This window comes from Varanus komodoensis, unplaced genomic scaffold, assembly GCF_004798865.1.
Source record: "Varanus komodoensis strain SLA01 unplaced genomic scaffold, ASM479886v1 scaffold34_1, whole genome shotgun sequence".
In the NCBI taxonomy this organism is placed as follows: Eukaryota; Metazoa; Chordata; class Lepidosauria; order Squamata; family Varanidae; genus Varanus; species Varanus komodoensis.
The window spans coordinates 4,490,852-4,518,654 of record NW_025335854.1 but is presented as its reverse complement, the minus strand read 5'-3'; the positions used below and the strand labels follow the sequence as shown (position 1 = coordinate 4,518,654).

General features: G+C 42.7%; 1 protein-coding gene across 1 annotated transcript in view; it reads left to right on the top strand.

Annotated features, from left to right (window-relative positions):
* The window catches only part of HMCN1 (hemicentin 1), a 229,012-nt gene that overhangs the window by 139,919 nt on the left and 61,290 nt on the right, over positions 1 to 27,803 (top strand). The window contains exons 43-60 of the mRNA XM_044439180.1: positions 1,927 to 2,049; positions 3,196 to 3,357; positions 3,460 to 3,741; positions 5,670 to 5,837; positions 7,398 to 7,511; positions 8,911 to 8,997; positions 10,369 to 10,560; positions 10,964 to 11,137; positions 12,422 to 12,535; positions 14,607 to 14,752; positions 16,151 to 16,301; positions 18,113 to 18,304; positions 20,056 to 20,169; positions 22,816 to 23,003; positions 24,371 to 24,467; positions 25,396 to 25,557; positions 26,454 to 26,567; positions 26,681 to 26,883. Coding sequence (XP_044295115.1) covers positions 1,927 to 2,049; positions 3,196 to 3,357; positions 3,460 to 3,741; positions 5,670 to 5,837; positions 7,398 to 7,511; positions 8,911 to 8,997; positions 10,369 to 10,560; positions 10,964 to 11,137; positions 12,422 to 12,535; positions 14,607 to 14,752; positions 16,151 to 16,301; positions 18,113 to 18,304; positions 20,056 to 20,169; positions 22,816 to 23,003; positions 24,371 to 24,467; positions 25,396 to 25,557; positions 26,454 to 26,567; positions 26,681 to 26,883 — 2,783 coding nt within the window. The remainder of the gene's footprint in view (positions 1 to 1,926; positions 2,050 to 3,195; positions 3,358 to 3,459; positions 3,742 to 5,669; positions 5,838 to 7,397; positions 7,512 to 8,910; positions 8,998 to 10,368; positions 10,561 to 10,963; positions 11,138 to 12,421; positions 12,536 to 14,606; positions 14,753 to 16,150; positions 16,302 to 18,112; positions 18,305 to 20,055; positions 20,170 to 22,815; positions 23,004 to 24,370; positions 24,468 to 25,395; positions 25,558 to 26,453; positions 26,568 to 26,680; positions 26,884 to 27,803) is intronic.

Here is a 27,803-nt window from a genome sequence, read left to right as displayed (position 1 = left end):
TGGGGTGGCAAATGGACAGTTTGCGAACTGAAATGACATTCTCATGCATCGTAAGTCTTGCCTGTTGGACTGGAAGCAGCATCGAATGTTTGATGTCTGCTCATACTTGTGTGGGTTTGGATTTCCGAGTGACTAGAAGTTTCCACCAAACCTGAGATGGGCCGAGCACAAGAGAATTTGCAAGAGCTGAGCAGGGCTGTCATGGATAGGACCTTCCGGGGGCTATCATTCTTCAGATTGCCAATAGTTAAACTTAATAGCATAGAACAACAAGAAGAGTTTGCCAGCATTCCAGAACAATGATTTTTCCACTGCCATCCTTCATAGGATCTGTGGACATAAATGCCTCCATGATTAGTTTTGCCTTGCCATCCATCCATTGCCTTCTTTTATGAAACAAGAGGGGTCACACTGTTAGGAATTAACTGGGGGAAACATTTATGTGGAGAAAAGGGTGTTCCAGTCTGAAGCTTAATCCTAGAATCAACCACAAGTACAAATAGGTGAACCAATTTTACTCTTTGTTTGATTGCTTTCAGTAGAATGTCATACACTTCATTTTCTGTCGCAGTCCTGGAAGATCTATGAATTAATGATAAGCAAGGGGAAAGGGTCTTATCCCTGTTCTGTTACCGTACAAGAAGCTTCCTTTCCTTAGCCTCCTTCACTTTCTGCCCTGGCATCTACCAGCAGGGTCAACAGTGATGACTACTGGGAGTTGTAGTCTGGGGGGCACACTGAGTTGGGAAAGGCTCTTATAGCACAAGGGTGCACTAAAGAATGAGCACGAGCATTCTTAATCTACATAGCCCGTTTTTGCCATGTGAATCTGCAGTATTAGAATGCCTTCTAAGATCATTGAAGGTGGCATTTCAGCTTGAGCAACTGAGCCTCCTTCTAGGTCTTCTTCAAAGCATGTTTGTTTAAAAAGAAGGGACTTGTTCTTCCCAATTTTCATGGATACTTTAGATTTTCTTGTGGAAATAATCTGTGAGTGACTGCTGAGGAATACATGGGGCTTGGAAGCAATGTTGGACAGGCATTTTGTGTTTCAAAACCAGGATATCTGTCCATCTCATTTAGCCTCTGATTCTCAGTCTGCTCTTCAGTTCCAGAAGTTGGCAGCATCCAGAGGTATGTGTGAAAGGCTTGGCTTCTTGGAGACTTTAGAGAGTTTATCGGACTGAAGTAGAAAAGAAGGAAATTGGAGTAAAGCTGTATACAGTCTTACTGCTGCCTGCACCAGACCTTGTGCCTCTCTTTAGTGATTGAAACACCAAGACTGTCAAAGAGGGTCCAATAAAAGTGGTTCATTCATATGTTACATGTCACTGAAACACTTCGAATAAACTAAGATCTCTTTCTCTGTGTGTTGTTTCTCACATTTAAGATTTGATAAATTTCAATACCTGAAATAAAGATCTGTGCAGGAATTTGCTTATATTTTCTTTTAATGGATTCTCAGTGGACTTGTGGTAATATATTTTATCATTTTATCTATCTATCTATTATATTTTTATCCTACCCTTTTTCCTGCAAGGAACCCAAGGAAGTTTCCTGCAAGGAACCCAAGGAACCTAAGAGCATTCTGCCTCCTATCCATTTTATCCTTACAACAATTAGAAACACAGAAACACAGAAACTGAGGGAGTCAGAAGGAGCCTCCCGGGCCATCTAGTCTGACCCCCAGCTCCAGCTGGCTCCGCTCATGACGTGCCCACCATGTGCATGTCCAGCCTATCCTTGAACACCTTTTAGCTTATGCTGAGAGTCTGTGTCCAACCCAGTGAGCTTCTTGGCTAAGTAGGGAACAGAGCCCAGGGGTCTTGAGTCCCCATCTGACACTCTAACCATTTCACCATTCCTGGTCTTTTTATGATGTCCTTTGGTATGGATTATCCCTTTTTTAATATTTACCCCCTCTAGTGCCACCAAGTATTTACAATTCAGATATACTTACTGAGATGACTGCAATTGAAGGGAACCTCATCAGTATGATATGCGAGTCCAGTGGAATCCCGCCACCAGCCCTCAGCTGGACAAAGAATGGTAAGTGAAGGGTGATCTTTCCCAGGAACTAGGCATGGCTTGAATTCTCTTGAACATTAGTGGTTACTTTCCTCAATGCTTTCCAAAAGCTAACCAACCATCCTACCTACCTATCAACCAACCAACCAACCATCCAGTCCACCTACCTTCCCATCTCCTGGCCTCCTAAACATGGATATCGGTTTAAACAGCCTGCGCTACTCAACACAGATTTAACATCTGATTCTAAAAATACTTTTGATGTCATAGATGGTGCTTTCAAACAGCCTGGGTCCCCCTTGGTTCAAACTATCCAGCCTGCCATTTAAATGAATGGAGCCAAGGAACCATTAATGTCATGTGTTTGTATACTTATTTATTTAAAACTTCTGTAAACCATCTCATCACTGAAGTCTCGGGATGGTTTAACAATACAAAATGTAAAAAAAGGGGGGTTATTACAAAAATGCAGCTCCCCCCCACTTGCCTCCTGCTTCTTCTGCCGGAAGACTGACTAGAGGCTCTGTTGTAACTAGCAAGAGCTGTCAGTCTTTCTGTCTGAGTTCTGACCACTAAACTGTAAGCATCTATATCATCTTAACCTACAATAAAATAGACAAGGATGCCATCATTTAGGCAGAACAGGCTAAGGACATTGTGATCTCTACAACACCAACATTGTCTGTGTCCATCCCTCACTGACTATTGTACTCTGGGGAGGAATAGTTGTAGCTTGGAACTTCATTGCATTTTTAGCTGAGAGAGACAATTGAAGCAGAGCGGTTGTGCTCAGACATTCATATCCTGGCTGAATAAACTGAGATAAAAATAAGCTTCCTGCTTCCACACTAATCTGCATCATACATACCTTTGCGTGAGCTGATAAACAAACTGGGAAACCATAGTTACTGATAGCCTCTCATCATGGCCAAACTGCAAAACGGTTATATCCAGGTTTGTTTGGATGGAAAGTTTTGGTTAATGGGAATTTCCACAAAGAGAGGAGCAAAGGTCCTGCATGTAATGACATGAAGATTTATATACTAGGAATTTGGTTGAAATTTGATGTTCCAAACACAGCCATTCACTTCCAGAGAATCCTGAAATAAGTGTAACACCTTATCCTATAGTCTGTATTTTATATCTGAGAGAGTACTTCCTTTGCAGGTTCTCCACTGCTGGCTGACCCTGCAGGAAGGGCCAGGATGTTATCTGGAGGAAGGCAGCTACAAATTTCTGTTGCAGAGAAATCAGATACAGCCTCATACATGTGTACGGCTTCAAACATAGCTGGACTAGCAAAGAAGGAATATAATTTACTAGTCTACGGTAGGTCACCTTTCCCAATTTCCCACACTAGGTTTAGTTTTGCTCTCAGAAGCTGCACTCTTGATGCTAAAGTTTGGAACATCATTTTCTTTCTCTGAATAGTTCGTCCAACTATATTGGACAGCAGGAACCCACAATCGGATGTAACTGTGACCCAAGGGAAAAATATTTCCTTAGAATGCAAGGCGGAGGGTATCCCACAGCCAGTTGTCTCCTGGATGAAGGATGCTCGGCCATTAGTCAATGGGAGAGGAGTTGAAATACTGAATGAAGGACGTCGTCTTCGGCTGACGCACGCTCAGGTGTCGGACATTGGCCGCTATGTGTGCATTGCTGTGAATGTGGCAGGACTGGCTGACAGGAAATATGACTTGAGCGTTCATGGTGAGCAAGGGAAACATGTACAACAGAAGAGATATGCAAAGGTGTACATTTGGGGCCAAATGAGCTACTCTGTTTTGTAGGAGTGGGAGCAAAGCTCCTCGTTTGCATGGAGGTGTGAGGATTTATGCCAGCAGAAGAAAAGGCAGGGCATGATAAGGAGGAGATGCATAGTAATTAAAGGGAGTTGAATCGGGTGCAAAACCTTGAATGGTTTCTGAATTAAAAACTTGGGCTGGGCGTGCTCCCTTCTATTCTGTCATCGTATAGGCCAAGAGAAATACCTTTATCTGTTAAGAATGAATGCCTGAATGTGGGTTTGCTCCTGGAAATGGAAGCTTTTCTGTTGCTATCAATGGTAGAGCTCTGCTGCATTCATTTTTGTTCCCAAGAAAGTGGTTGGATGGATCATTGTGATATATATATACACACACATACACACACACATATACATATCACAATTATATATATATATATATATATATATATATATATATATATATATATCACCTTATCAAACTGAACAATAACACAGGAACACTTGCAATAGCATATGTCAGTATTTTACTACATACGGCACATTTCCACAATTACAACGGAACAACTGAAGCAAGCAAAGGCCTTTTTGCACAATTCCACAAGTCTGTGAATTGAAAGAGCTGATGGAACCGATTCCAAGCTGAGCCTCTCTGCTCCTAGAGACAGTGCCTGAAATCCTGTCCGTGGTTCTTCCAACTCAATGAAGCAAAGTGGAGTTAAGCAACTCTGTGCAGGATTCCCAGCAAAGACTTCTATCAAGTAACTTGCATTGTTTTTCTGCCACTGGCAAACTGCCTCTTATGGCACTGGGGAAAGGATGTTCATTTATTTGGCGACCTTCCAGGCAACCAAACACACACATAGGTGTTCCCCTTACAGAGTGAATTTATTCATGCCAGCAGCAATTGCACCGTTGATGAAAAATCTGTTTCCATGCAATGGAGAAAGGTGAGGTGAGGTTAGGCCAATGTGTACTTTACGTGGCAAAGGAAAATGGATGTTGGCATTCTGGTGTTTCCAGTGTTGAACAACATCATGTATGATGGGGAGAGTAACATCTTCAGGGCTCTGGCTCAATGGGAGAGTAGTTGGGTTGTCCATGGAGGGTTCCAGGCCCAACCCACAGCTTCTTCAAACCCAACTGGAAAAGATCCCCTACTGAAAGACTAGAGAGCCACTGCCGGGGCTAGACAGAGCAATGGTCTGGCACATTTCTGTCTTCCACTCCTGGACACGTGGCAAGTAGAAATTTGTTCTTGTTGTCCAGAGATGGGGGAAGGATTAGCCTTTGCATAGCTCTTATTTCATTTTGTTCTATACATGGCAGCCTCTAAAGCAGGGGTGGAACCCGTTACCTTCTAGAAGTTGCTGGAATCCAACTCCCATCAGGCCCAGCCAGCATGGCCAATGGTCCATGATCATGAGAGCAATCATCCACATCATGTGGAAAGCCAAACACTTCCAGCCCTGTGCCAAGAAGCTGATTAAATCCCTGCACCCCAAATTTTCTCTGCCCCCTAATTTTTGAACAAACAATTACAAACAATTTAGACTGTTGTCTTTAGAAGGTCTGCAATCTAGATGAATTGCCTCTTATCCCCTTAAGAATAATTTCTTTAGGTTGGCTGATGGCCTGCTTCTTCCTTGAGAAGGAAGGGAAATAACTGTGGGGTCATCCAAATTTGGGGTATCCTTGAAAGGATCACCCCACAGCTTGTGTCACCCTCAGAATTTGAAGCAAACTACTCTTCTAAGCACTTGTTGCAAACTGCGACCGCAAGTGCTTGGAGCCCGACTCTCCTCTTTCTTTGTGGATTATTTTATGCAGAAGCAGAATTACTGCATCGTGTTTTCTTATGGCTCTTGATCTTGTCTGTTTGGGGCTTCTATAGTCCCACCGAGTATTGCAGGTGACTTGGCTGTGCCTGAAAATATCAGCATAGTGGAGAAAAACCCTGTCACCCTGGTTTGCGAAGCTTCAGGAATTCCCCATCCTTCGATAACATGGTTGAAGTTTGGGCAGCCTGTCTCTTTGGGTAGCGCTGTGAGAATCCTATCAGGTAAGAGGGGGAAGAGGTCACTTTTTGCCTGAAAGATTCGGTGAAGTCTCTCTTTTGTGGTTGACTGAAAATAGAATGAAATACACAGGTATACATGTGATCTGCAAATAGTGTCTAGTGTCAGGGGAAAGTCAGCCAGAAGGACGAGGCCCTGACATTCAAAGGAACACATAATGCTCTCACCATCAGATTAAGGCCAAAAAAATATGACTCCATTCCTACAGCAAGAAGGTGAGATTATATCACTTCTGATGACTAGTGGACCAGCTTTGGTGCCTCTATGCATAAAGGTAATTCTGCACATAGGACCCCGGCAAGTCAGAGAGAAGGGTATGTGGAGAACACCTTGACTGATGGGCTTATTTTCCACCTGCAATTTCTTGAGGGAAATCATTAGAATACAATTTGAGCCACATTCATATCCTAACTCATCCATACACTTAATTTTAAGGGAACAGGATAGACTCCTTCAGATAGTCTATGCCCTGGCAGAAAGAGGTGGGCAGGACAGGGGAAGGATGGAAGCAATTTTAAATCTTGCTCCTCTAAATTATTAAAAAATAAATAAAAGGGTGGGGAGAGGAAAAGGAGCATAGAACCAAAAAAGTTCCTTCCCTACCCACCAGAGGGCTCCCTTTTTGACCCCTATACCTAAACCTTGGAAAATAGCCACCATGTTGCTTTCCATAGTAGCTTTAAAGGAGAGGGGAGAGGGAACAAGGAGTCCGATCCCATGTTTTCAGGTCATAGGAGTGTTTACAGCCTCAAGATGGGGGACTGGAAACACCCTGAGCTGCCTGGTTTACAAGCCCAGGGGCCATTGGACGGCTGTGTAGCAGCTATGGCGCAAGTAGTTATGTCTCTGTCATGTTTCCTCATTGTACCTTCCCCAAGTTCATGAGAGGCTGAAAGAGGCACGTTTCTAATCTCAGGGGGTTCCCTGCTGCCTCATTGCAAACCTTATTCAGCTTGGAGTCACTTCCTGTGGAAAGCTGCTTAAGTGCCTTATTGGAGTTTTGGGAGTTTTGCTTTGAAAGGCATCAGTAAACTGTGACGGGGATGTGTGTGTGTATTGTGCAAAACAAAAACAAAAAATGCATTCATGTTTTTATGCTGTTTCCACTGGTTAAGAACAGTGGAAGGGAAGGGACATTGACGTAATATCTCTAAGTAGGAAACTATTAATCAATAAATGATTTTTATTTATTTAATAATACTTGAGGATGGATTTCACTGGGGAATTGCACAAAGCCATCTAAAAAAATCACCTAGAAAGTTATTTGGCAGTATAAATGTATGCATGAGAAATAAATGGATAAGCAAATAATCTTGTATTTTGAAACTTCAATCAGGTTAAGGAACCCATTAAGAAACACATTTTAAAGGAGTTTTGTTGCTGATGTAACAATGAGGACTTGTCATTCTGTTTTTAGAACTTTTTAAATGATTCTGAGCAAATTTGCTGTAAAAGAAAGGCATCAGCTTTTGTTAGCATGCAGGAAACTGAATGCAAAAGTGAGATTTCAGTATAATGTGCAGAGTTATGGCTTTGCTTTTCAGGTGGAAGAATGTTGCGCTTAATGCAGGTGAATGTAGAAGACTCAGGTCGTTACACCTGTGTGGTGACAAACCTTGTGGGAGAGGAAAGGAAAAGCTTTGACCTTTCTGTTTTAGGTGAGTCCAGAACTGGCAGAAGGACTAGGCTGCCAAGAGAACTTAGGTTATTGGGCAGTACAGAAATGTAATACAGGAATAAATATAGGATTGTTTTCTTGCTACCATCAATGAATAGTTCCTCTGTTTTAAATTTCAGTCCCAATGAAAAACCAGTGTAGCCAACTGGTGGCCTCCAGGTTAGGAAAGTGTAGTTTGTAAAAATGGTATTTTGTTGGAAATTTCAGAATCTTAGCAAATGTCAACAATCAGAGAATCAGTGTTGTGTTGAAACACACATATCTGGGTGCTTCAGAATATATTTGGGTACACTGTAGCTACTGTGCTAATTGTGTTAACCTTTTTTTCAGCAATGGAAACAGATTGAATTTGTTTGCACTCAATTGTGGGTTGGTCCATTCCCTTCTCCTCTTTTGACATCCTGTGTGGCCAGGAAAGGAACTGGCATTCATGTTCAGGTTCCCCCTTATCTTGGCTTCCTGTCACATGCAAACTTGTTCATTAAACCAGTCGGCTTCATAGCTCATGACTGGAAATCAGCTTCTTTGGCAAGTGAGCAAAGTTTGTTTTAAACCACCATTCTTGGTTTGTATTCAGTGCCAAACCAGAGTTAGGGGGAAACTGAAAGTCAATGCTAGTCTTTCTCTGGCTACACTGGAGGAGAGGATTGGCTGGTGGGGGTGGCAAGGAGGATGGCCAGAACCAAACCTTGCTTGGACTCATTCCAGCTCATGCATGTAGTGCTAAGCCACAGTTTAGCATTACAGGTGAACCAGACCTATGACTTTATCCACCCAAGCTCTGCAACAGTAGTGGAATGTATATGTGTTCTTTCACTTGACTTAACCTCTTTGGGATGAGAAAGAACCTAGCTTAGGATGCAGGACTAAGGACTGTGGGCCCAATGTGGGCAATCCTCTGAACCTCAGTGTGCAACCTGAGCCTGAAAAAAGGCATGTGAGGTGATCTCTTCCACCATCACACCTCACACCAGGTATATTCTCTAGATGGCCATTTTTATCCATCAGGATATAGTGCTGTGGAAGGAGAGGGAAGGAATCTGGGATGCCAGTTGGAATTGGTCTGAGTCCACAGTCCCTCTTCCATGTCCCTCTTTCTCACTCCAAGGCCAGTCGCCAATGAACTCCAAAGAGTCCTAAAGTCATGCAAATGAGGTTGGGAGGCTGTAAGATTCCTTCCTTAATGCATGTAAGAATTTATCATACATGTCATACAGGTATGGCATTCCTCACATGACATTTTTGGGAATGTGGTTGTTGACAATGGTGTTGTGTTTCTAAATCTCGACACTGACTCATGGTAGTCTTCTTGTGCATTTCTGTTCTCATGTGGATGTTTTCCCTGTGGTGTTTGTGTGTTTGTTTTAATAATATAAAAGTTCCACCCAACATTGCTGGAGAAACTGAACTGGAAGAGGTGAAAGTGAAGGAAAAGCAGAGTGTTGTGCTCACATGTGAAGCTACAGGTAAGAAAAGTCCTGTGCTGAATTGGATGCCATGCATCTAGTCATCCTATCAAGGGTTCTGTGTTGATACTTTCTATGGCCCCATGAATTGCCAAATCTGTATATAGGGCAAGGGAATGGCCTTCCCTTTTTGTGCTCCATAGCTTCAGGCTAAGCTTCTTGGAGCCAACCAACCTGATTTCCACCTTCCAAAAGTGCAAAGATTTTACACTTTTCCAAATGTTGCACTACAACTCGTGGCTTTAAAATATACCAACTTTATTAATCAATGCATTTATTTTAGCACATTTCTAATCTACTCAATAACTAAGGTATTCAACATGTAATACATATTGATGTATTTATTTACATTATTTACACATGCAGATTCCAGACCAATGAATAATAAAAAGATAAAAAATAAAAGACATTATTAAAACAGAATATCAATAACAGCAGAATACCAATAACAACAGAAGATCAATAAAAACTGGTCAACCCAAACAGCTTCCTGGAAAATGAGAAGTTTTCAGAAGGTGCTGGAAGCAGCACAGTATTGTTGTCTTCCTGACCTCCAGTGGCAGGTTGTTCCACAGAAATTCAGCCACCACACTGAAGTCTCTTATCTTGGTACACTCCAGTTGGGTCTCGGGTGTAGGTGGAATTATTCGATGAGCTGTTGTGAGGTCATAACTTGCGTCTCCAATTAACTCACACAGCAGCCGGCCATAAAACTAAAGTCTTTTATTGCTACTTTCTGCAAGATTTACAATGCAACAGATAAGCTCTAATGGGAAACTCCGAGCAGTGCAGTCGCCCCTCAGTCAGGATGAGGAGAAGCCACCCATGCAGAAGCCTCATCGTTATTTGCTCAGCGGTCTCATAGTCGTGCTGCAGAGGGGTCATTCGGTTTCTGGGCCCCAAGTATAAGTCCCCTTATTCCAATGTCTGATTCGCACTGTGAACATTTGACTCTTTCTCGTGAGTCGACGTCTCTGTCGAGCCATCAGGCACGACATGACCAGAGTGCCCAGGCAGGTTGGTGAGAGCAAAGAGGCTGGAAGGGTGGCTACTGGGGAAGGGCCTTTTTAGTGGTAGTGCCCTGTTGTGGAATCTGCTCTCCTGGGAAGTACTCTTGGTACTGCCCCTTTATTCATTTTGGCCCCAGGCTAAAGTATTTTTATTTACCCAGTGTTTTAATTGGATGATGATGATGATGATGATGATGATGATTATATATTTTATATACTGTATAGTTTCACTCTAAGTGCTGTTGCAAATTTTATACAATAGCTTTATATTTTAATTTTAAAGACCTGCTGAACAGGGAAACTTTGTTGCAGGGTGCAGTCATTAATGTCTACATATATCTTGTATACTTTTGCTAAAAAGGGAACCCCATTCCAGAGGTTACATGGTTAAAAGATGGGCAACCTTTTCAAGAGGCTGATGGTCATCAATTAATGTCTAATGGACACTTACTTCACCTGATAAATGCACAAGTAGCAGACACGGGGCGATATACCTGCATTGCATCCAATTCTGCTGGAGACAAGAGCAAAAGCTTTAGTGTTAATGTACTTGGTAAGTTTTCCAGGATGCAGAAAAAATGGGTTTCCTTCCAAAGAAGATGATGGATCTAGCTGGATTGAATCTGTCATTAAATTTACCTCCTTATCTCTACTTGCAATATTGCTGAGAAAACTTTGTGGGGTTGGTACCGGCCATGTGGGGGAGGAGAAGGGGAATGGAGCAAGCACTGCAGATGTGTTGTCAAGACTGGAGCAGGGCACTCCGGGTAAGTTGTGAGAGCTGCCCACGTCCCTCTTCTAGAACTGCTAGCCCTCTGAGTGGGTCTTGAGGTGCGTCTTGCTCCCAGCTGACCAGTTGTGCAGATCTGAAGATTCAAATGAAATTCACAAGGGCCGAGAGCTTGATTAGCTTTTTGTTTATTTGTTTGTTCGTTTTTGTTTCTGGCCTTGCCCAGTGTCTCCATTCATTGTGGGTGCAGATAAAGATGGGGGCACAGAAGAGGTCACAGTCATCTTGAATAACCCCACATCCCTGGTTTGTGAGGCTTACTCCCATCCCCCAGCCATGATCACCTGGCTTAAAGATGGCGCTCCTATTGAATCAAATAAGAACATCAGGATTCTGCCAGGTAATTCTTTGTATCCTTTTAAAATATGAGTTTGTCCTCATTGATTCTTACATTCATAAAGGGTTTGACTGTACCACTGGGGATGTTTAAGCAGCATAGAGAAGGATGTACAATGGTGTGAAAGGATTGCTACAGTCCATGTGACCAATAGATGAGGTATCCTTGGGCAAAGGAATGATCAGTATATTTGTGTTACTGGAAATTTAAATCCAGCTCTCACTAAGATGGTGTGTGTGAGTGGGCATCTACCACTGTATGTGGTATGTGGGTGTGAGGCTCACATAGTATTCTTATAAACAATCATCCTCTGCAGAGAAAATTAAACTTTCAGAGAGAAGGTTAAGTTAGAACCCTTCTCCAGTACAATCTACTTTCTGCGTAAAGGGAATGCTTCCTTGTGAGCTTCCTAAGCTATTCTCAACCTACTCAAGTGCTCCCCCTTTGACGAGAACTGGGCCTTGGCTGTCCAGGAGTTTAATCTCTTCAGGGTTTGTGTGTGCACGGGGAACATCAAACAAAGCAAGGATCAACTGTAGGGTGTTATCATGAGCTGGTCAACTCAAGTTAGGAATGAAAAAGTAGAGCAAGCACAGGGACTTGGAAAAATCATGTTTCCCACAACAGGGAACATGGAAGTTGGATTCTTGAACCTTGTCATATAATGTGAGGGCAGTCCAGGGATGTGGGCAGGCGCACTTTCAAAATCATTAGAGAATTCCATCATAAGGGAGCGTTCTAGTTTGGCCGTAGCCTGGGACTAATTCACATGTCACTTAGGTGTGCAGTAGCTCCTTGGAATTAATATTGCTTAGCTTGGTTTACCTGTTTGTGGTGAACCTTGTATAGCTATCAGCACATTCAATTTCTCCTGGCATTGGTAAACTAGATGTACGAGGGCTTGGGGTGGGGTTCAAAACTGACGTTCTGATTCTGGCCTGTGGGGACAGCTTTACTTACATATCGCAGGCAAAGAACCAATGGATGCAGGACTTTTCAGGGATAGCCATCCTCTTAGAAGTCCTGGGTGTTGTAGCCTGATTAGCATCATGTTTAATCCAACAGCAATACTTGGTGGAAGTAGGAAACTTCCAACCTTTAGTCCTGGTTTGGCAAACTAGCTTGAGCATATTTTCCCAGAATTCTTTCTCAAATTCAGGTTTTAGATGTGCTGAAATACGTGGTTGCTTGTTTCCTAGGGAATATTAGTGGACCAGAATGTCTATAATTTATACAGAGTTCCTTCCGACTTCACAAACATTAACTTGGAGGTGGGGAACTTTACAGGTGGTCGAAACCTCCAGATTCTGAATGCACAGGAGCATAACATAGGTAGATACACCTGCACAGCTACGAATGAAGCAGGGGAGACGTTAAAGCACTATGAAGTGAAAGTCTACAGTAAGTGTGCCAGCATGCTTTTTTGCTTTTATTTGTTAAATATTGTTCAGTTCCTGCCTTGGGACTTTCTGCATTGTTGCTTGCAATTTCACATGCAGCCGCTTCTCACGTCACTCAATGACTCAATAACTTATTAATCAAAGCCAAGCCATGTTGGTGTACGCTCCTCCCAGCTGGTTCCTTCCTTGTATCAGCCTGAAGCAGTGCTTGTCCTGGTTTATCTTTCAGCACATTCTCTACTCAGGACTCTTATTCTTGTATTTTCTTTTCTATTAATTAGCTTTATACACCTCATAGTCCTTAACTGTGTCTCTGTCTGCTATTCCTTATAGTTTTAGCATAAGCTATAAGGTTCTCAGAAGTAGCTGCACCCTACATGAGGAGTCACCTCTGTTTATTCAACAACCACTCTATACATTTCCAACTTTTTACAAGAATACCATATATGCATTCTGTGTGAATAATGGAGGCCAAATCTGGTCAAATCTGATCAAATTTTCTGATGGCCACCGTGATATGTACATCAATATATTTATGCCATCATTTCAAGTCTCTTCTATACTCAAGGTGACCATGTTCGACCAGGTCACATCTTTGCTACATTTTCATTAATTCATCATTCACAATGCAATCATACCAAGTCTGGTAGAAGTAACCCTCATTGAATTCAGTGGAACTTACTCCCAGGTAAGTGAGCGTAAGATTGCAGCTGCTTTCATGCCATGCATTCATTTCAGAATTTATACTTCGCATTTTCCACTTGTCAGTGGTATTCACTATACATATAAACATCTAATTTGTAAGACATGATTAATCTGTACTAGTTAAAATGCCCAAGCAGCAGATAGCTATATTACAGCTGCCATCCACTCAGAAGGAACTAATGAGAACAGCCAAGTTTTTAATTGATAAGCTTCATAAAAAGAAGGCCAGCCTTCACACAGGATTCTAGAGGCCACATTCTGCTGATCGTAAGTCCCTCATCTACACTCGCACTATAGTAAAAGAATGAGCAATTCAAACGAAGACCTGTTAACATTTATAATTATGGTTTCTTGCCAATGAATAGCACAGAATTGGAAAGAGTCTACAGATCCATCAATTCATATGCCATAACCATCTTCAATGGTGTTTGCTGAAAATTAACTATATAGAGCAGGACAGGAAAGCAACAGAAAGAAGCTGACACCTTTGGTACAATTCGGCATACATTGATTGAGTTTATTAACAAGCAAGGTCGCCAAAGAAACCATGAGCGTGTCTTTCCATATCTTTCCATATCTCAAGACACAGAGCAACCCTCTACCCACGAGGCAGCAATAGGCTTTTTCAAAGAACCAGCGGTGAGGTCAGGAAATTGTTCCAACCTTGTAGCCAGGCCTCAAATCTAGGATGGAAAGCAAATGCGCCAGCTGGTTCTCCAAGGTCGAACAACAACCTCAGGGGAGGGGTTTCCAGGATGTTCCTGGAAGGGGAAAAGGCAGGAGACTGTGGCCGCAAAGATATGATGCATCTTCAGCCATCTTTCTTCCCTGCTGAAGCTCTCTCCCTGTAGACATCCAGAATCAGCTTTGCATGGTAGGTGGACCCCAGAGGGGACCTCTGCCTCTAGACTCCTCCCAAAGACATTGGAAGCCGGTATTCATTGAAACGCATCAAAATGCAGGCATACCCTTTGGATTGTGTCCTTCGATAATTGCAACCCAATCTAAAACCCTCAGCGAATTCCTGTGGCTAACTATATGCTTATTAAGATATTGAACCTCCTGTGACTCTTGTTAAGTCCCTTGTAATGGGATCTTTCCCTGTACTGTATGCATTTTTCTGGTTGCAAAAGCTGCAGCATTTTCTGCAGCATCGTAACACTGATAATGTTGAAAACATGGCATTTAAGACTCAATTTAAAATAATTAAAAATAAAGGAAAAAAGGAGCAGCACTGAATAGAACATGCCTGTTGTAGTACAGCTTATGGCACACCGGCATCACCTTCCCCGTCCTGTTCCTTTTCTCAGTGTAGATTGAAGTGAGAAGCTGATGTGTGGATTCTTGGGCTCTTTCTTTCTGTGCAGTTCCTCCCACGATAAGCAGAGGGGATTTGGCAGAAGTGAGTCTCTCCCCGAAAGAGGTGAAGATCAGAGTGAACAACAGCCTGACGCTGGAATGCGTTGCCCACGCAATCCCTGCCGCGGGCATCCGATGGTACAAGAATGGACAGGCCAGTCACAAACTTCCTTCCTTTCAATTAGTGGTTTTTCAGGAAACTGTAAGCTTTTCTGCAGGGCTGTTTGCCTTTCCACCCTGCCTCGCTCAATGAGATCTAGCACCTTAGGCAGTGATGTCTGTGCTGCACAACCCTGGAAGTGCTGGATGAGACAGGAAGAGCAACCCAGGGCACTCTGCCCTCCTACTTACAATTCACAATTTTGCACTGCTCCTTCTTGTGTTTCCATTTGTGCATTCTGCGTTACAATGCATCCCATATTTTTGCTTCCCTCGTATCCACTGGCATATGGAATATTAGTCTTGGCTCATAAAATTTTATAGGCATTGACATGAGTGCAAATCCCATCAATGGAGAAATGGATGCTCTAAGTTTTTCCAGAAGCTGTCTTTTGGCAAGAGTTAAGAGTCCCGGTATTAGCAAGCACATTAATAGAAACATGATTCTTATTTCTTTTGGCAAAGCAGAGGGGAGCATAATACAATCCCCTCCAAAATGGCTTTTGCTTCTCTTCCCCTCCCCTCCCCTCCTCCCCTCCCCTTCTGCTCTTTTCTTAACGATTTGCAAATAAACTATCAGAAATGACAATATTCTCAAATTTTGGGTGGAAGCAGGAGGGAAAGTGAAGTGTGAAATCATGGCTTGTGTCAGGTCTCTGTGACTTGTGGCCCAGATGTCATCCACCAGCACTAGGTAGCCCTTGTTTAACTTCCAATCTTGGCTGCTTCCCTGCAATTGCAGTATGGAGAAAGGCTGTGGCAGAAGCACCTATCAAATGCCTGCCTGGCTGAAAAAAATGGGCAGCCTGCACAGAAGCATATTTAATTAACAGAGGCCTATTTATTGAGACCAGGGGCTGCAGGTGGCACAGTGGTTTAAAGCGCTGTGCTGCTGGGCTGGTTGATTGAAAGGTCGCCGGTTCGAATCTGCACAATGGGGTGAGTTCCCGTTGCTCCGTCCCAGCTCCTGCCAACCTGGCAGTTCGAAAGCATGCAAATACAAGGAGATAAACAGGTACCACTTCAGTGGGCAGGTAACGGCGTTCCTGCACCTCGGTGTTTAGTCATGCCGGCCACATGACCATGGAGACCGTCTGCGGACAAGCGCTGGTTCCCTCAGCCAGGAAACGGAGATGAGCACCGCCCCCCAGAGTCAGGCATGACTGGACTTCACGTCAAGGGGAAACCTTTACTTTTATTTATTGAGTCCAGCATCTTTCCAACTCTGCCTTGGGCCCTTGGGCCCCAACTCTGCTGCATAACCTGGCAGTTTGCACTTGAACAGCTGCGTTTGGCCTAGTCAAACACAACTTGTGCAGGCATCTTTTATGTGTGAAATGCGTATCAGCATTTCCTGAAATGCTCACATATCCTTTGGTTGATTCCATTGCAGCTTATTGCATCAGATGATCATTTAACCATCCAAGGCATGGGACGCATCCTGCAAATCAAGGCAGCTCAGATATCTGACACCGGCCGTTACAGTTGTGTAGCCACAAATATAGCTGGAGAGGATGAGCTGGAGTTTGATGTCAACGTCCAAGGTATGTGTGTCTGTTTGCCTTCCTGTCTGTCTGTTTGGGTCAGGGAAGGTTATACCTTTGTACCTGTGGGCACCTTTGCCAATCTGAGAAGCTGTCCTTGGCACTGTCACAAGATGGCTGCCATGGAAGGCATGGCAAAGGACAGGTAACCTGCCCAAAAGATTGAATACAAGGCAAAAGTTGGGTCTGAGCACATATAAACCAAAAAACTCTTTGGAACCCAGCATTTTCTGCATTAAGAGAAAAAAGCATTAAGATTCCACAGAATCTTAGCTGCTGAAACAATTGCTTTTTAAGGGATAGGGGACATTGGCAGACAGCAAAAAAGATGCCCAGAGGTAGGGATATGGAGCAATTCCTACTGAGCTTGGTTTTGTTGTGGCCCTGAGTTTAAATTTGCAGGCTGCACACCAGGAATTGAGCCCCATGAGCAAGCAAGGCGCTTCCCTCTTCACACCATGGGAAGCCGCCTTTGTTTGTGCTCCTGCACCTGTGGCATGGACGAAGGTTGTTTGTGTGGGACTCCCCAGGGATGAGGACTCTGCCTGTGACCCCTGGGCAAGCAGAGTCCCCTACTGTGCACCACCTGCAGGAGCCTTGGTGCTACTGCACCTGACTGAGAAGAAGGCTTCCGGTTGTGCAACCTTTGCTCCTCAAGCATTCGTGATTTTCTCTCAGCTAAGTTTGCTTTCTAAGATTGGGCCAAGCATGTTAGGAAGTCCATGAATGCTAGAGGGCTGGATTCCTCAAGGCCATGTGGGCACCATGCTACTGACCTGTAGGTGGTGAAGAAAACTGGAGACATGCCACACCTCCGGGTACCTAGTGTGCAAGTAATAAAAACATTCTACCAGTGCTTAAAGGCTGTCCCACAGAGGAAGGCCAGGATCTCCTCTTGATCATCCCAGGACCAGGTCCTGGCCAGGTGCAGGACATGGAATAATGGGCTCAGGAAGCCAGGTTCCTGTCCATTAGAGAAGTATGACAACAGAAACCATGACCTGAGGAGTTTGTGGTCTCTCGCATGCTAGAGGCATTCAGGATGGAATTGGACAGCTATTTGAGAGGAATAGTTTAACCTGGAGTCCAGCACTGAACCCGATGGCCCTCTGGCCCCTTCCAACTCTACTTTTCTATGATTCGACTATTAATGAGCAATGAAGTGATCTGCAAAGCAGATACCATGGGAGAATAGTGAAGGCATGGCTGACAATGATTGCCAAGGGGCGGAGGAAGGCACTGGCCTTTTGTATGGAACTGTGCCCTTCCTCTGCAAGCTCCCAGAACCAGTGGAGGTGAGGGATGCCCCACACAGTGCCTCTGTTCTTTCTTGGAACATTGGCAGCACTGGGGAATGGACAGAAGAGCACCAAGTAGTTGGTTCAACTGTATATCTCAGCACCTTCTATGAAAGAATTCTCATGCCTTGTGCACTTACAGGTGGGAACATAAACAAGAACAATATTGAATGTTTACCCATGACAATGCTCAATGTGGTGAGCCAGTAAGAGCTTCCTGTGCACTGCCTAGAGAGGAGCATGTTCATTCAGTTACGGAGAAACTGAAGTGTGTGTTTATAGCAGCTTCCCTTGTTAAAGATTTTTGCATATGAGGCCCTCTGGACTGTGCCCAAGAAAAACACTGCACAGGCTAAGTTCTGCACAGGAGACTTCTCTCGGCCATTTCTCAAATCTTTTTGGTGTATCGTGAAGACAGAATGCTGTGGTTGGAGTCTTTTCTTCAGAAAAAAAGTTCAGAATTAAATGTTCCATTGTTTTCAATCCGTCTTTCACCTGTTTCTTCTGTCACAGTTCCTCCTAGTTTCCAAAAACCACATGAAGTCTGGGAAGTTGGTGATGTGCACCGAGGAGAAGCCAGAAATGTGATCATGAACAATCCTCTTTCTTTATACTGTGAGACGAATGCTGTGCCCCCTCCAGTTCTTACATGGTATAAGGATGGTTATCCCCTAAGTTCCAGTGATAAAGCATTGATAGTGCCAGGTCTGTATGCAATAGATTTTCATTCATTTACTCATTCAGCCAAGCCATTATAAAAGCATTAGTCAGGATAATTTCCTGTGTGAGTTGCCGATGTTTGCTTTCTTATGGGAGCAACTTTGTCTGCTGCAACACACCAAGTGTACACACTAGATGCAAAGGGTCCCTGCCTTGTAACAGTTGCTCTGCATCTTTATGCTCATTTCAAGAAAGAGAATTGTCACCACTCTTTTCCCTGCAATGGCTGCTGAATAATGGTCACTACTACGTGGGATTCTTGGAAATACTTGGCAGAAGCTGTGTTTTATATTGAGAGCCAGCGTGGTGTCGTGGTTAAGAGCACAGGACTGGGACTCAGGAGATCCAGGTTCTACTCCCTGCTCATCCAGGGAGCCAACTAGATGACTTTGGACCAGTCACAGAGTCTTAGCCCAACTTAACTCACAGATAAGACTGCGGGCAGGAGGAGGAGGAGAACAATGTAAGCTGCTCTGAAAGCAAAAAAGCAGGATATAAATCTATTAAATAAATAAATGCTTCTCTTAGGTCTGGGCGCCACTGACCTGTATAGGAGCACATGTTCTTGGGCTCATGCACCCACTGTTTGAGGTGGAGGAATTTGCATGTAACCATGTCTGTGCATGGCTGCTGTGGTTGCGCCCATCAAGAAAGCTCCAGGGGTGCGTCCGTCACAGCAGTTGCATGGATGTCGGTGGTTCCATGCTTCTAATTAATATGCTGTTATGCAAATACCATGAGCCATGCACAGGAAAATATGTTGTTCAGGGATTTATTTCAGGGATGTGCAAGGTAGGCATGGAAACCTACTTTCTAAGGGGATGCATAATTAGGAATTGTCCTGAGCCTTTGTTGCTTCAGGTGACATTCAAGGCAGAATTTGAGAAGATAGTTTAAAACGGAAAAGGCTTAAACATTTAGAGCCCAGTTCCTCCCTTACTTTGAGCTTTTTCATGTTTTGATTGAATGTACTATCCACTTTTCACTGTGAAATAATCTCACAGTGGGTCCAGCCAATCAAACACAATGGAATCGTGTGAGACCAACCCAAAAAATCATAACGTGAAGAATAGAAACATAGACAAATAGCCATTTACATGAAGTGGTTCTTGGCAGGAGGGAGGGAATGGAATCAAAAACCTGGGTGAGAAGAAATAACACTCCCATTTCCGATTCCCATTACCTGTAGAAGAATTTTGAGCTTTTCATTTGATGGTCACCAAAACCTCTGAGCTCTACTCTCCATACTCTGAGTCCACAGAATGTACTGCTGTACAGCTACAAAGCTATAACGGTTATAGGGCTGAATTAGCACCTGAACAGTTAGGAAATTGTGTGTGTGTGTGTATGTGCAGCCCCAATGTAATTTTTATACCTAATGATATGCATTCTTGTAATGTTTAACGTAGTTAAACTATTTTCAGATCTTTCCTGTAGTGTTTAAGCATTGTTGTCTACCTAGAATGAGCTAGATTGAAAATATGTATCAGATTTTAAGTCCAGAAGGAGATGTGCTGGAAATGGAGCGTCAGCAAGACTCTGCTTCTGCTCAAGGACTTTGATGCATCGGATCTTCTTGGAACAGGCCACAGAGGAAAAAGGAAACAACTAGGGAGGGAAATAGAAACATTTCATTCATTTTATTTACTAAATGTGTTTTTTGATAGCTTAGCTGTATGAGAATTTCACGGGAGTGGCTTGTGTTCAGAGTAAGTTTGGTTTTGCATTGCTTCTAGGGGGTCGGGTATTGCAGATCTCACGAGCGCAGAGTGAAGATGCTGGGAGATACACATGCGTGGCTGCAAATGAGGCAGGGGAGGATTCCATCCACTATGATGTCTACGTGCTTTGTGAGTTCACCTTACGTTCTTTGATTTCCGTAATCTCATGTATGCTTGAAGGTAACTTGCCGCAGATATTAAGAGTATCAGATCATCGTTCCAAATTGGTTTTTCAATCAACAGGTTAGGTTAGTTGATTCGTGCATTAAAAAATCCATTTGAAAGGCACCTGTGATTTGGGCAACAGTTTTTAATTATAGTTCACAGAATGAATACAAGTTGGGGAATACAAGTTTCTAATGTGCAATGGCCTACCAAGTCTTGCCAGTGTTTTAATTCAAAAAGCCAGCTTTAAACTTGTGCGGAGCTTCAACAAATAAGGCCAAGACTGTGTTTCACTTTCCATCTGCTACAGTGTGGAGTTGGCTTGGATCTGAAGACTACATTTGACCTGGCTGGTGGAGATGCCTCTCTTAGCCTTGACTTTAATGTCCGTATTAGCCCTTGTATCTCTAGCGACATCCCTGAGGATGCATTTGCAAAGGTGGCATGTCTGCTGGCCTACCGCAATGCGCAGTTAACATCTAGCATTTGCCATGAATCTACCAGGTGGTTGGGCATGCACGCACTGTCCCTGGCGGCCACCAAGGTCTGCCTGGCGCCGTCGTTATTTGTTTTTCGGTGCCAGACGAAGACCTTTTTATTGAAGCGGTATTTTAATGGTTAATATTATTGGATTTTATCTGGCCAGGGCGGCTTATTTTATATTGGTATTTTTGCATTTTAACTTAATGTTTGTATTTTTTAATTTAATGTTATAATTATTTTTTAACTTAACGTTGTAAGCCGCCCCGAGGCTTCAGCGAATGGGGCGGCATAAAAATGTTTTAATAAATAAATAAATAGAAACTCCCTGGTAGGCTCATGTCAGAGTAGCAGGGGACACGACCTTTCTGCCCCTCTTTCTTATCCAGCTATGGACCATGTCCAGTGGTCTCATGCCAGAAACTCAGACAATGCTAGAAGAGATCTACCAATTTATTCTTTACACAGGCCCAATCGTTCCTCCAAATCATTCAGTTGAGCATTGTGCTTGCATAAGTCATTATGCAAATATAATGCACCATGGCTTAGGATCATAGAATAGTAGAGCTGGAAGGGGCCCATGAGGCCTTCTGGTCCAACCTCCTGCTCAGCCCTAGGACCCCAAGGACTCCAGGTGAAATCATCCCTCTCAGCTGGCTGTTCGGACGCATCTTGAAGGCCTCCAGTGTGGGAGAGCCCACAACCTGCCTAGATCATTGGTTCTATTGTCCTACTGCGCTAACTCTCAAGGTTTTTCCCCCTGATATTTAGCCAGAATCTGGAGTTCTGTAACCGGAGCCCATTATTCTGTGTGAACTCTTGATTGCACCTGCATGATATGCAGACAGTTTCGTGATTTATTGCCATTTATTTTATCTGCATGTTCTACTTTTATCAGTATTATTATCTGGATTCTCTTCCTGTGTGATGTTTGGAACCTGGGCGCTGCTGATATAACTTGGTTGGATATTGTATTATCTCTCAGTCATTTCTCTATTCATGTACTTGAATATTCTATTCTTAAAAGTTGATATAATTTTAATACTTACAATAGTAGAGCTAATTTGGCGGGAATTTGTCCATAGTATTATAAACAGCATATGCTAACAGTAATAACAAAAGTAGTAATTTCTCATGTGGAAGGACCTTGAGCAATTCAATCATTTTACTATAAATAATTCTAGGCTGCAGGTGTTGGATGCTGCAGCCTTTCAGTTTCTTAAAGGTTATTATTTATTTATCCAATGCATGTGTGCTTTGCCTTTTGGGATGCATTGCAGTCACAAGGAAGTGGCATTCTGTACTAACTGTAGTTTCCAAGCCATCTTTAAAAGTTGACCAGTAGCCATACCCGTCTAACCCAAACTGCTGGCCACTGCACTTACACAGATAGGAAAACTGGACTGACTCTTCAAGGGAAATGCAGTCCAAGAACCAACTGCTCACCTCCACCCAGCTCAGCAGTGCTTCGATCTTAGCTTGGTTACGCTTCAGCTTGTTTGTCCTCCACAGATCCAGACAAGTCTATTTGAGTTTTCAACTGCTCCCCTGGGATCAGGCAGTGGAAAACAGACAGACAGCTGTCTCCTTTTTTCGGTGATATTTATATGTAGCAGAGTTTGTGTTATGATCAGGTGACCCATGAACCTCTTCTCAATTTTTTCCATAAATATTTCCATGACACAGTGCGGTGCTTAATTTGCTGGATAAATGGAACATCTTTACAAAATGCCTCTTTCTTTTTTGGTCTAAATATTACATTTCTCAGACTGAGGGCAAATATTTATATCTCCCTGTTCTGTCGAGAATGATATTCTGAACAAGCATGGGAAGCAGGTTTTCTCCGAACTGTGTTTTCCTCTCACCAGAGATCCCCAATATGCTTTTTTCTTTGATGTTCAGTCCTTCTTCTCTGATCGTTGACCTTCTTTCACCATTTTAGAACTCAACCATTCATCTTTAGGAGACTCTGTGCACCAGACAGACACATTGTTGTTTGGAGGTTTTCAAAAGACCATTCTTGGCTGTTTGCAGATTTGACGTTCATCTTCCCTTTAGTCTCTCTCAGATATTTCATAAAGATGTCTGCAGATAGCAAACACTTCTTCCGAATGTTACTGTTCTTTCTAGTGCCACCATCTATCTATGGAACCAACAGAGATATCCCCAAAGAGGTGACTGTGCTTATGAGCAAGATGGCAATGCTGGAATGCATGGCCAGTGGCAACCCAACTCCAACCATAACCTGGCAGAAAGATGGGCAGCTCTTAGCCGGAGATTCCCAGCACAAAATTTTAGCTGGCGGAAGCACACTCCAGGTAACACTGAGAAGCCACTGTGAAGCTACTGTCTTCTGCTGGCCAGATTCCACTCACGAGGCAATCTTCTCCATCCTTTGGTAGCTCTTTCTATTTTGGCAGGGTGTGTTGGTAAAATGTTTACTGAAAATTCTGTTTGCAAGACATTTCTCAGAAGATGTATAGATTCTATTTATTTAAATGCATTTCCCACTATTTCCTTAAAATACTGCTGAATGTAAGGCTGAAGTTGTTTGCTGAAAAGCAGTGGTAACTTTATTCTGGAGCCTGACGATCAAGGAATGGGTTGGCTCATGCAGCAAAATATCTTGGAGTCCCCAGGAGAACAGAATAGTTTTTGAAAACACTGGCCATCCCTGTCCTGAGTCAATGATGAATGGTTTTTTGTTAGTCTGATGCATCTTTCTCAAGGTTTATTTGTGTCCTTCATCACCTGGTTTTCAATGAGCTATGCCCAATACATGGCTCCTCCTGCCTCTGATTTGCTACGCTGGAAGTAGCGGGGATTTGCTGGCAAAAGCTTGTGCACTGAGTATCTGCTTTACCTGGAGAGGTGGAAGAGGTGGAGGTGGTCACAGCTCTTGCCTACTGGCAGCAGTTAAGGGCATGAGCTGATGGGGACCGGCAGACCTGGCTAAGCAAAGTTACAAGATGCATCAGAGGATAATGCTTGAAGATGGCAGTGCCCATATGGTCAGGCACTAACTTTGATCAATCCACAAGAGTGTAATCAAGTTAATAGTTTTGATTAATGGTGTCATTAATGGTGTCTGTGATTCATTTATCGTATAAGTTTTTTCTTACTTTGGTAGAATTAAAATGGCAAAAGAATAATGACCAAATATACTGCCACAGAAAGTGTTTTTTCAGGAGTTTGAATGTGCTCATTCAAGGCATCAGATTCCCCCAGGGCAGGTGTCTGTCCAAAAAATCCTCGCAAGAGTTTGGCGAACTTTGGGATCATCAAAATTTTGGGGGACAGTATAGTGCAAAGCCTTGCATTATAGAATAACCCTTTTTTCAAGTGGTGCTGACTGAATTTCCATCTTTGCACTATAGCTGCCAACTGGACACCCCTAAAACAGTCTCTGGAAGCATTTCCATCCGGGAAGGGAAGGGAAGGGAAGGGAAGGGAAGGGAAGGGAAGGGAAGGGAAGGGAAGGGAAGGGAATGTTAGCAAGCAGAGTTGAGCAGGATTGCTTGTCCTCATAATTCTGAATGTACAGCAATTATGAGGCAAATAATAGTGAGATCAGTGTACTGAATATTTAGCTGGACATGTTTGAGCTTTTAAGGGTGTGTTTTGGCAACACACAGTTCATTTTGCATATATGTATAATTCCTCTATTTTCATCTTCTCTCTTCAGATCCTCAATTCCCAAATAACAGATACAGGCAGGTATGTCTGTATTGTGGAGAACATGGCAGGAAGTGCCAAAAAATATTTTAATCTTAATGTTCATGGTAAGATTCTTATTTTCTAGGGTGATAACTGGCTATACTCACATAAGGAATATTCCACACAAAATTAGTGAATTACCCACTTCCACCTCCCATTGTGTGTTTGCAAAAAAAAGCATAAGCAGAAACAAAATAGAACCATAAACAGATTTAAATGGCCTACATTGGAAAGACCTCTTTGGGGAGGAAAAACACAATCTTCTTAGAATAAAAAGGCCAGTTTCTGCCTGACTCCGACCCCTGGGGCAGCTCTTCAGTCTAATTTCTCCAATGGCTAACTCTTTCTGGCAAAGTGTACCCCCTCCTCCTTCAATGTTCTTAGTCATTTCTTTATTAATCAGTTTCTCTATATCCTTTGAGTTGCACAAAATGCTTTAAGGATCTTAAGGGGCATTTAAAAATAAATAAAGAAATCTTTATTTCTTTATTCATAAATTACATAAATAATTTTTATTTATAAATTACAGATGCCTTGGCAAGATATTGTTATGTCAAAAGGCAGTAAAGTTAATATTTTTGAAATTCTTCAGTGCAGCTTTCAGTGTATTCTTATTGGAGTTGTCCTTTCTTTAGCTCTGTGAAACATTGAATATTTATGGACCGATGTAAGCAATTGTATTCTACACATATGTATATGTGTTACCTGGATGTTCAGAGGGTCCCTTGGTAGATACATACGCAAGGCAACCTATTCATATACTTAAATACATTTTGTGTCAATTAGACATATGCAGATGGAAAAGACTGAAGCCCTGACACCCTTAGAAACCTTTGCTTTAGGGAAGGAATACAAGTACAAGACCACCTGGGATCCTACTGTAGATAAAATAGGAGGATTAGAATCATGTACATTGTTTCCAATTGCTTGATGAAACTTGGTGTGGTTCTTGGAAAAAGATGATAGCATTGAGAATTGTATGTCTTTTGACAGTTCCTCCAAGTATTGTTGGCCTTAATCCTGAGAATTTAACTGTTGTGATGAATAACTTCATCTCCTTGACCTGTGAGGTCACCGGCTTTCCACCGCCAGATCTCAGTTGGCTCAAAAATGGAAAACCTCTCAGCTTGAACACAAATGCTCTTATCATACCCGGTAAGCAAACTCTGGTTCTGTGGATTTCTCCTCACAGACATATTCTTCTTCTTTCCCTATTATCTTAACAAGGTTGACAAGGAATGTAGATAGGGACAAATAGATGGTTAGAGAATTCCTATTCTTAAAGTGATACCAGTTGAAGAAAGACCTAGATTTCCAAAAGGTGTCAAGGAACTGGATCGAGCAGAAAGGATCATATAACTGTTCAGAACTGTTTGGGTAAGGTAATTTTCCCTTCTGGTTACCTCTTTGAAAAAAATAGTGGTACAAATAGTTCTCCTCTTGCTCCATTCCCAACATCCCCTGAAGATGGTGAAAGCTGATGGTAGCTTGTCTCTCACCTCTGCCCAAATGTTCCCCCAACACCTGTCCTGAAGTGCCTCTTCCATCTTTGAGGCCTCAGCTGGTATGGAAAAACTGTGTTGGCAGAAAGTATGAAGAAGAGGTCTCCACTGTAACCTCTGCCTGAGGTTTTTTTTTTGGGGGGGGGGTTGCAGTAGGGACTCTGCCTGACAGATACACCACTTCTACCAGAGATTCATTTGGGATCTGGAGGTGCTATGAAAAAAGCCTTGTTTACTATGATTAAAGGGCTTGTTCGTTTTGTTCCCTTTGGCCAAATGAGTGTTGCGGCACTGCAAAATCCTGAAAAATCCTGACATAAAACAACACTAAGATCAGAGTTCAAAGCATGGGCAATGATGCTCCTATCATGGTAGGGACTAGGCCCTTTTCTCGCAGAATCCAGTCTTCAAAGGTTGTTGCCTCAGATTCAGAATCAGAAGTAAAAGCAGCTATGGAATGCTTAGCTGATGCAGAGATAAGACAGGTGGCTGAAGAGAACCAGACTGTCTCAAATCCTGTGGGATTTTAAAAATTTTGCAAAATTTCAGGTGGTCACACACTGCAGATTCCAAGGGCACGTCTGTCTGATGGTGGAGAATATATTTGCATAGCCAGAAACAGTGCTGGGGAAAGCCGGAGAAGGAGTTTCCTTACTGTTTTTGGTAGGTTTACACATCTTTAACATGAGAGAAATTACACTGAAAAATCCATTTACAGCAGGAATTCTTCCTTCTGGCAGAAGTCAAAGGATTTTCTTCCTTGTGTCCCCTCACAGTGCCTCCGAGCATTAAAGACCACAGTGGCACAGCTCTTGCAGTGGTGAACGTGAGAGAGGGGATGCCGGTGACATTAGAGTGTGACTCGAATGCTGTTCCTCCTCCCGTCATCACCTGGTACAAAAACGGAGACGTGATCACAATGTCATCTCATGCAGAGATCATAGCAGATGGACAAATGCTTCAAATCAAGGCTGCTGAGGTATTCCAAAGTGCTCTGTTCCTTTATTTACACGTACATTTGTATCCCATTTTTAACACTACGAGGCTTCTTAATTTTTTTTAAGATTTTTATTAGGATTTTTAAGCTGCTACTAAAAACATCAATCATAAAATACATTGGACATATTGGGTCAGTCCCTTACTACATTTTTTTCCAAACATTCTATAGTCATAACCAAATCCATTTATAACTACTTAAAAACATCTTTAAATCTAAGCCAAGTCCCGTTTCTCCAGCCAGTAATAAAAAAATTCCCAAGTTTGATAGAAGTCAGTATCTTCTTTCTCCTTCAGTGATAAAGTCAATCAATCCATTTCTGCACAGTCCAGAATCTTTCATAGAATCAGTTCGTCGGTGGACTACGAGGCTTCTTAAGATGACAATACCACATGTCCAATGGAAAAAAGGAGGCATCAAAAGCATATCAAACTTGAAATTAATGCCAATAGGAAAAACAGCAAAGGGTTTAAATAACCCCCTGAGAATCTCACAATTCAGTCCAAAAGCCCTTTATGAACTTCCAAGTTATATTAAGACTTTGAATGTAAATTATCTCTGATTGGCAGATCATGGAAAGCAGCATGATTCATACCACTGCTCCTGGGGCTCATTTCAGTCTATGCAACTGTTTTCCTGCCTTCCCATGTGTACAGAATGTTTGTCTGGCAGAGTGGATATTTAAATTAATTTCATGAATGCTGATCAATGACCTATTCTGAGAAATGTTATATTCCTATGAGCAGATTCTTGTAAATGTAAACTTACACATTCTTATAAACTTTTGCATGAAGGGATAAAAATAATGGATTAGAGAAGAAGCTGTCCATACCTTAGTGGCTATTTTGTCCAACTGGTGGTGGAATGAGCCAGGAAGGTTGTGAATAATTATGGCATTCTCT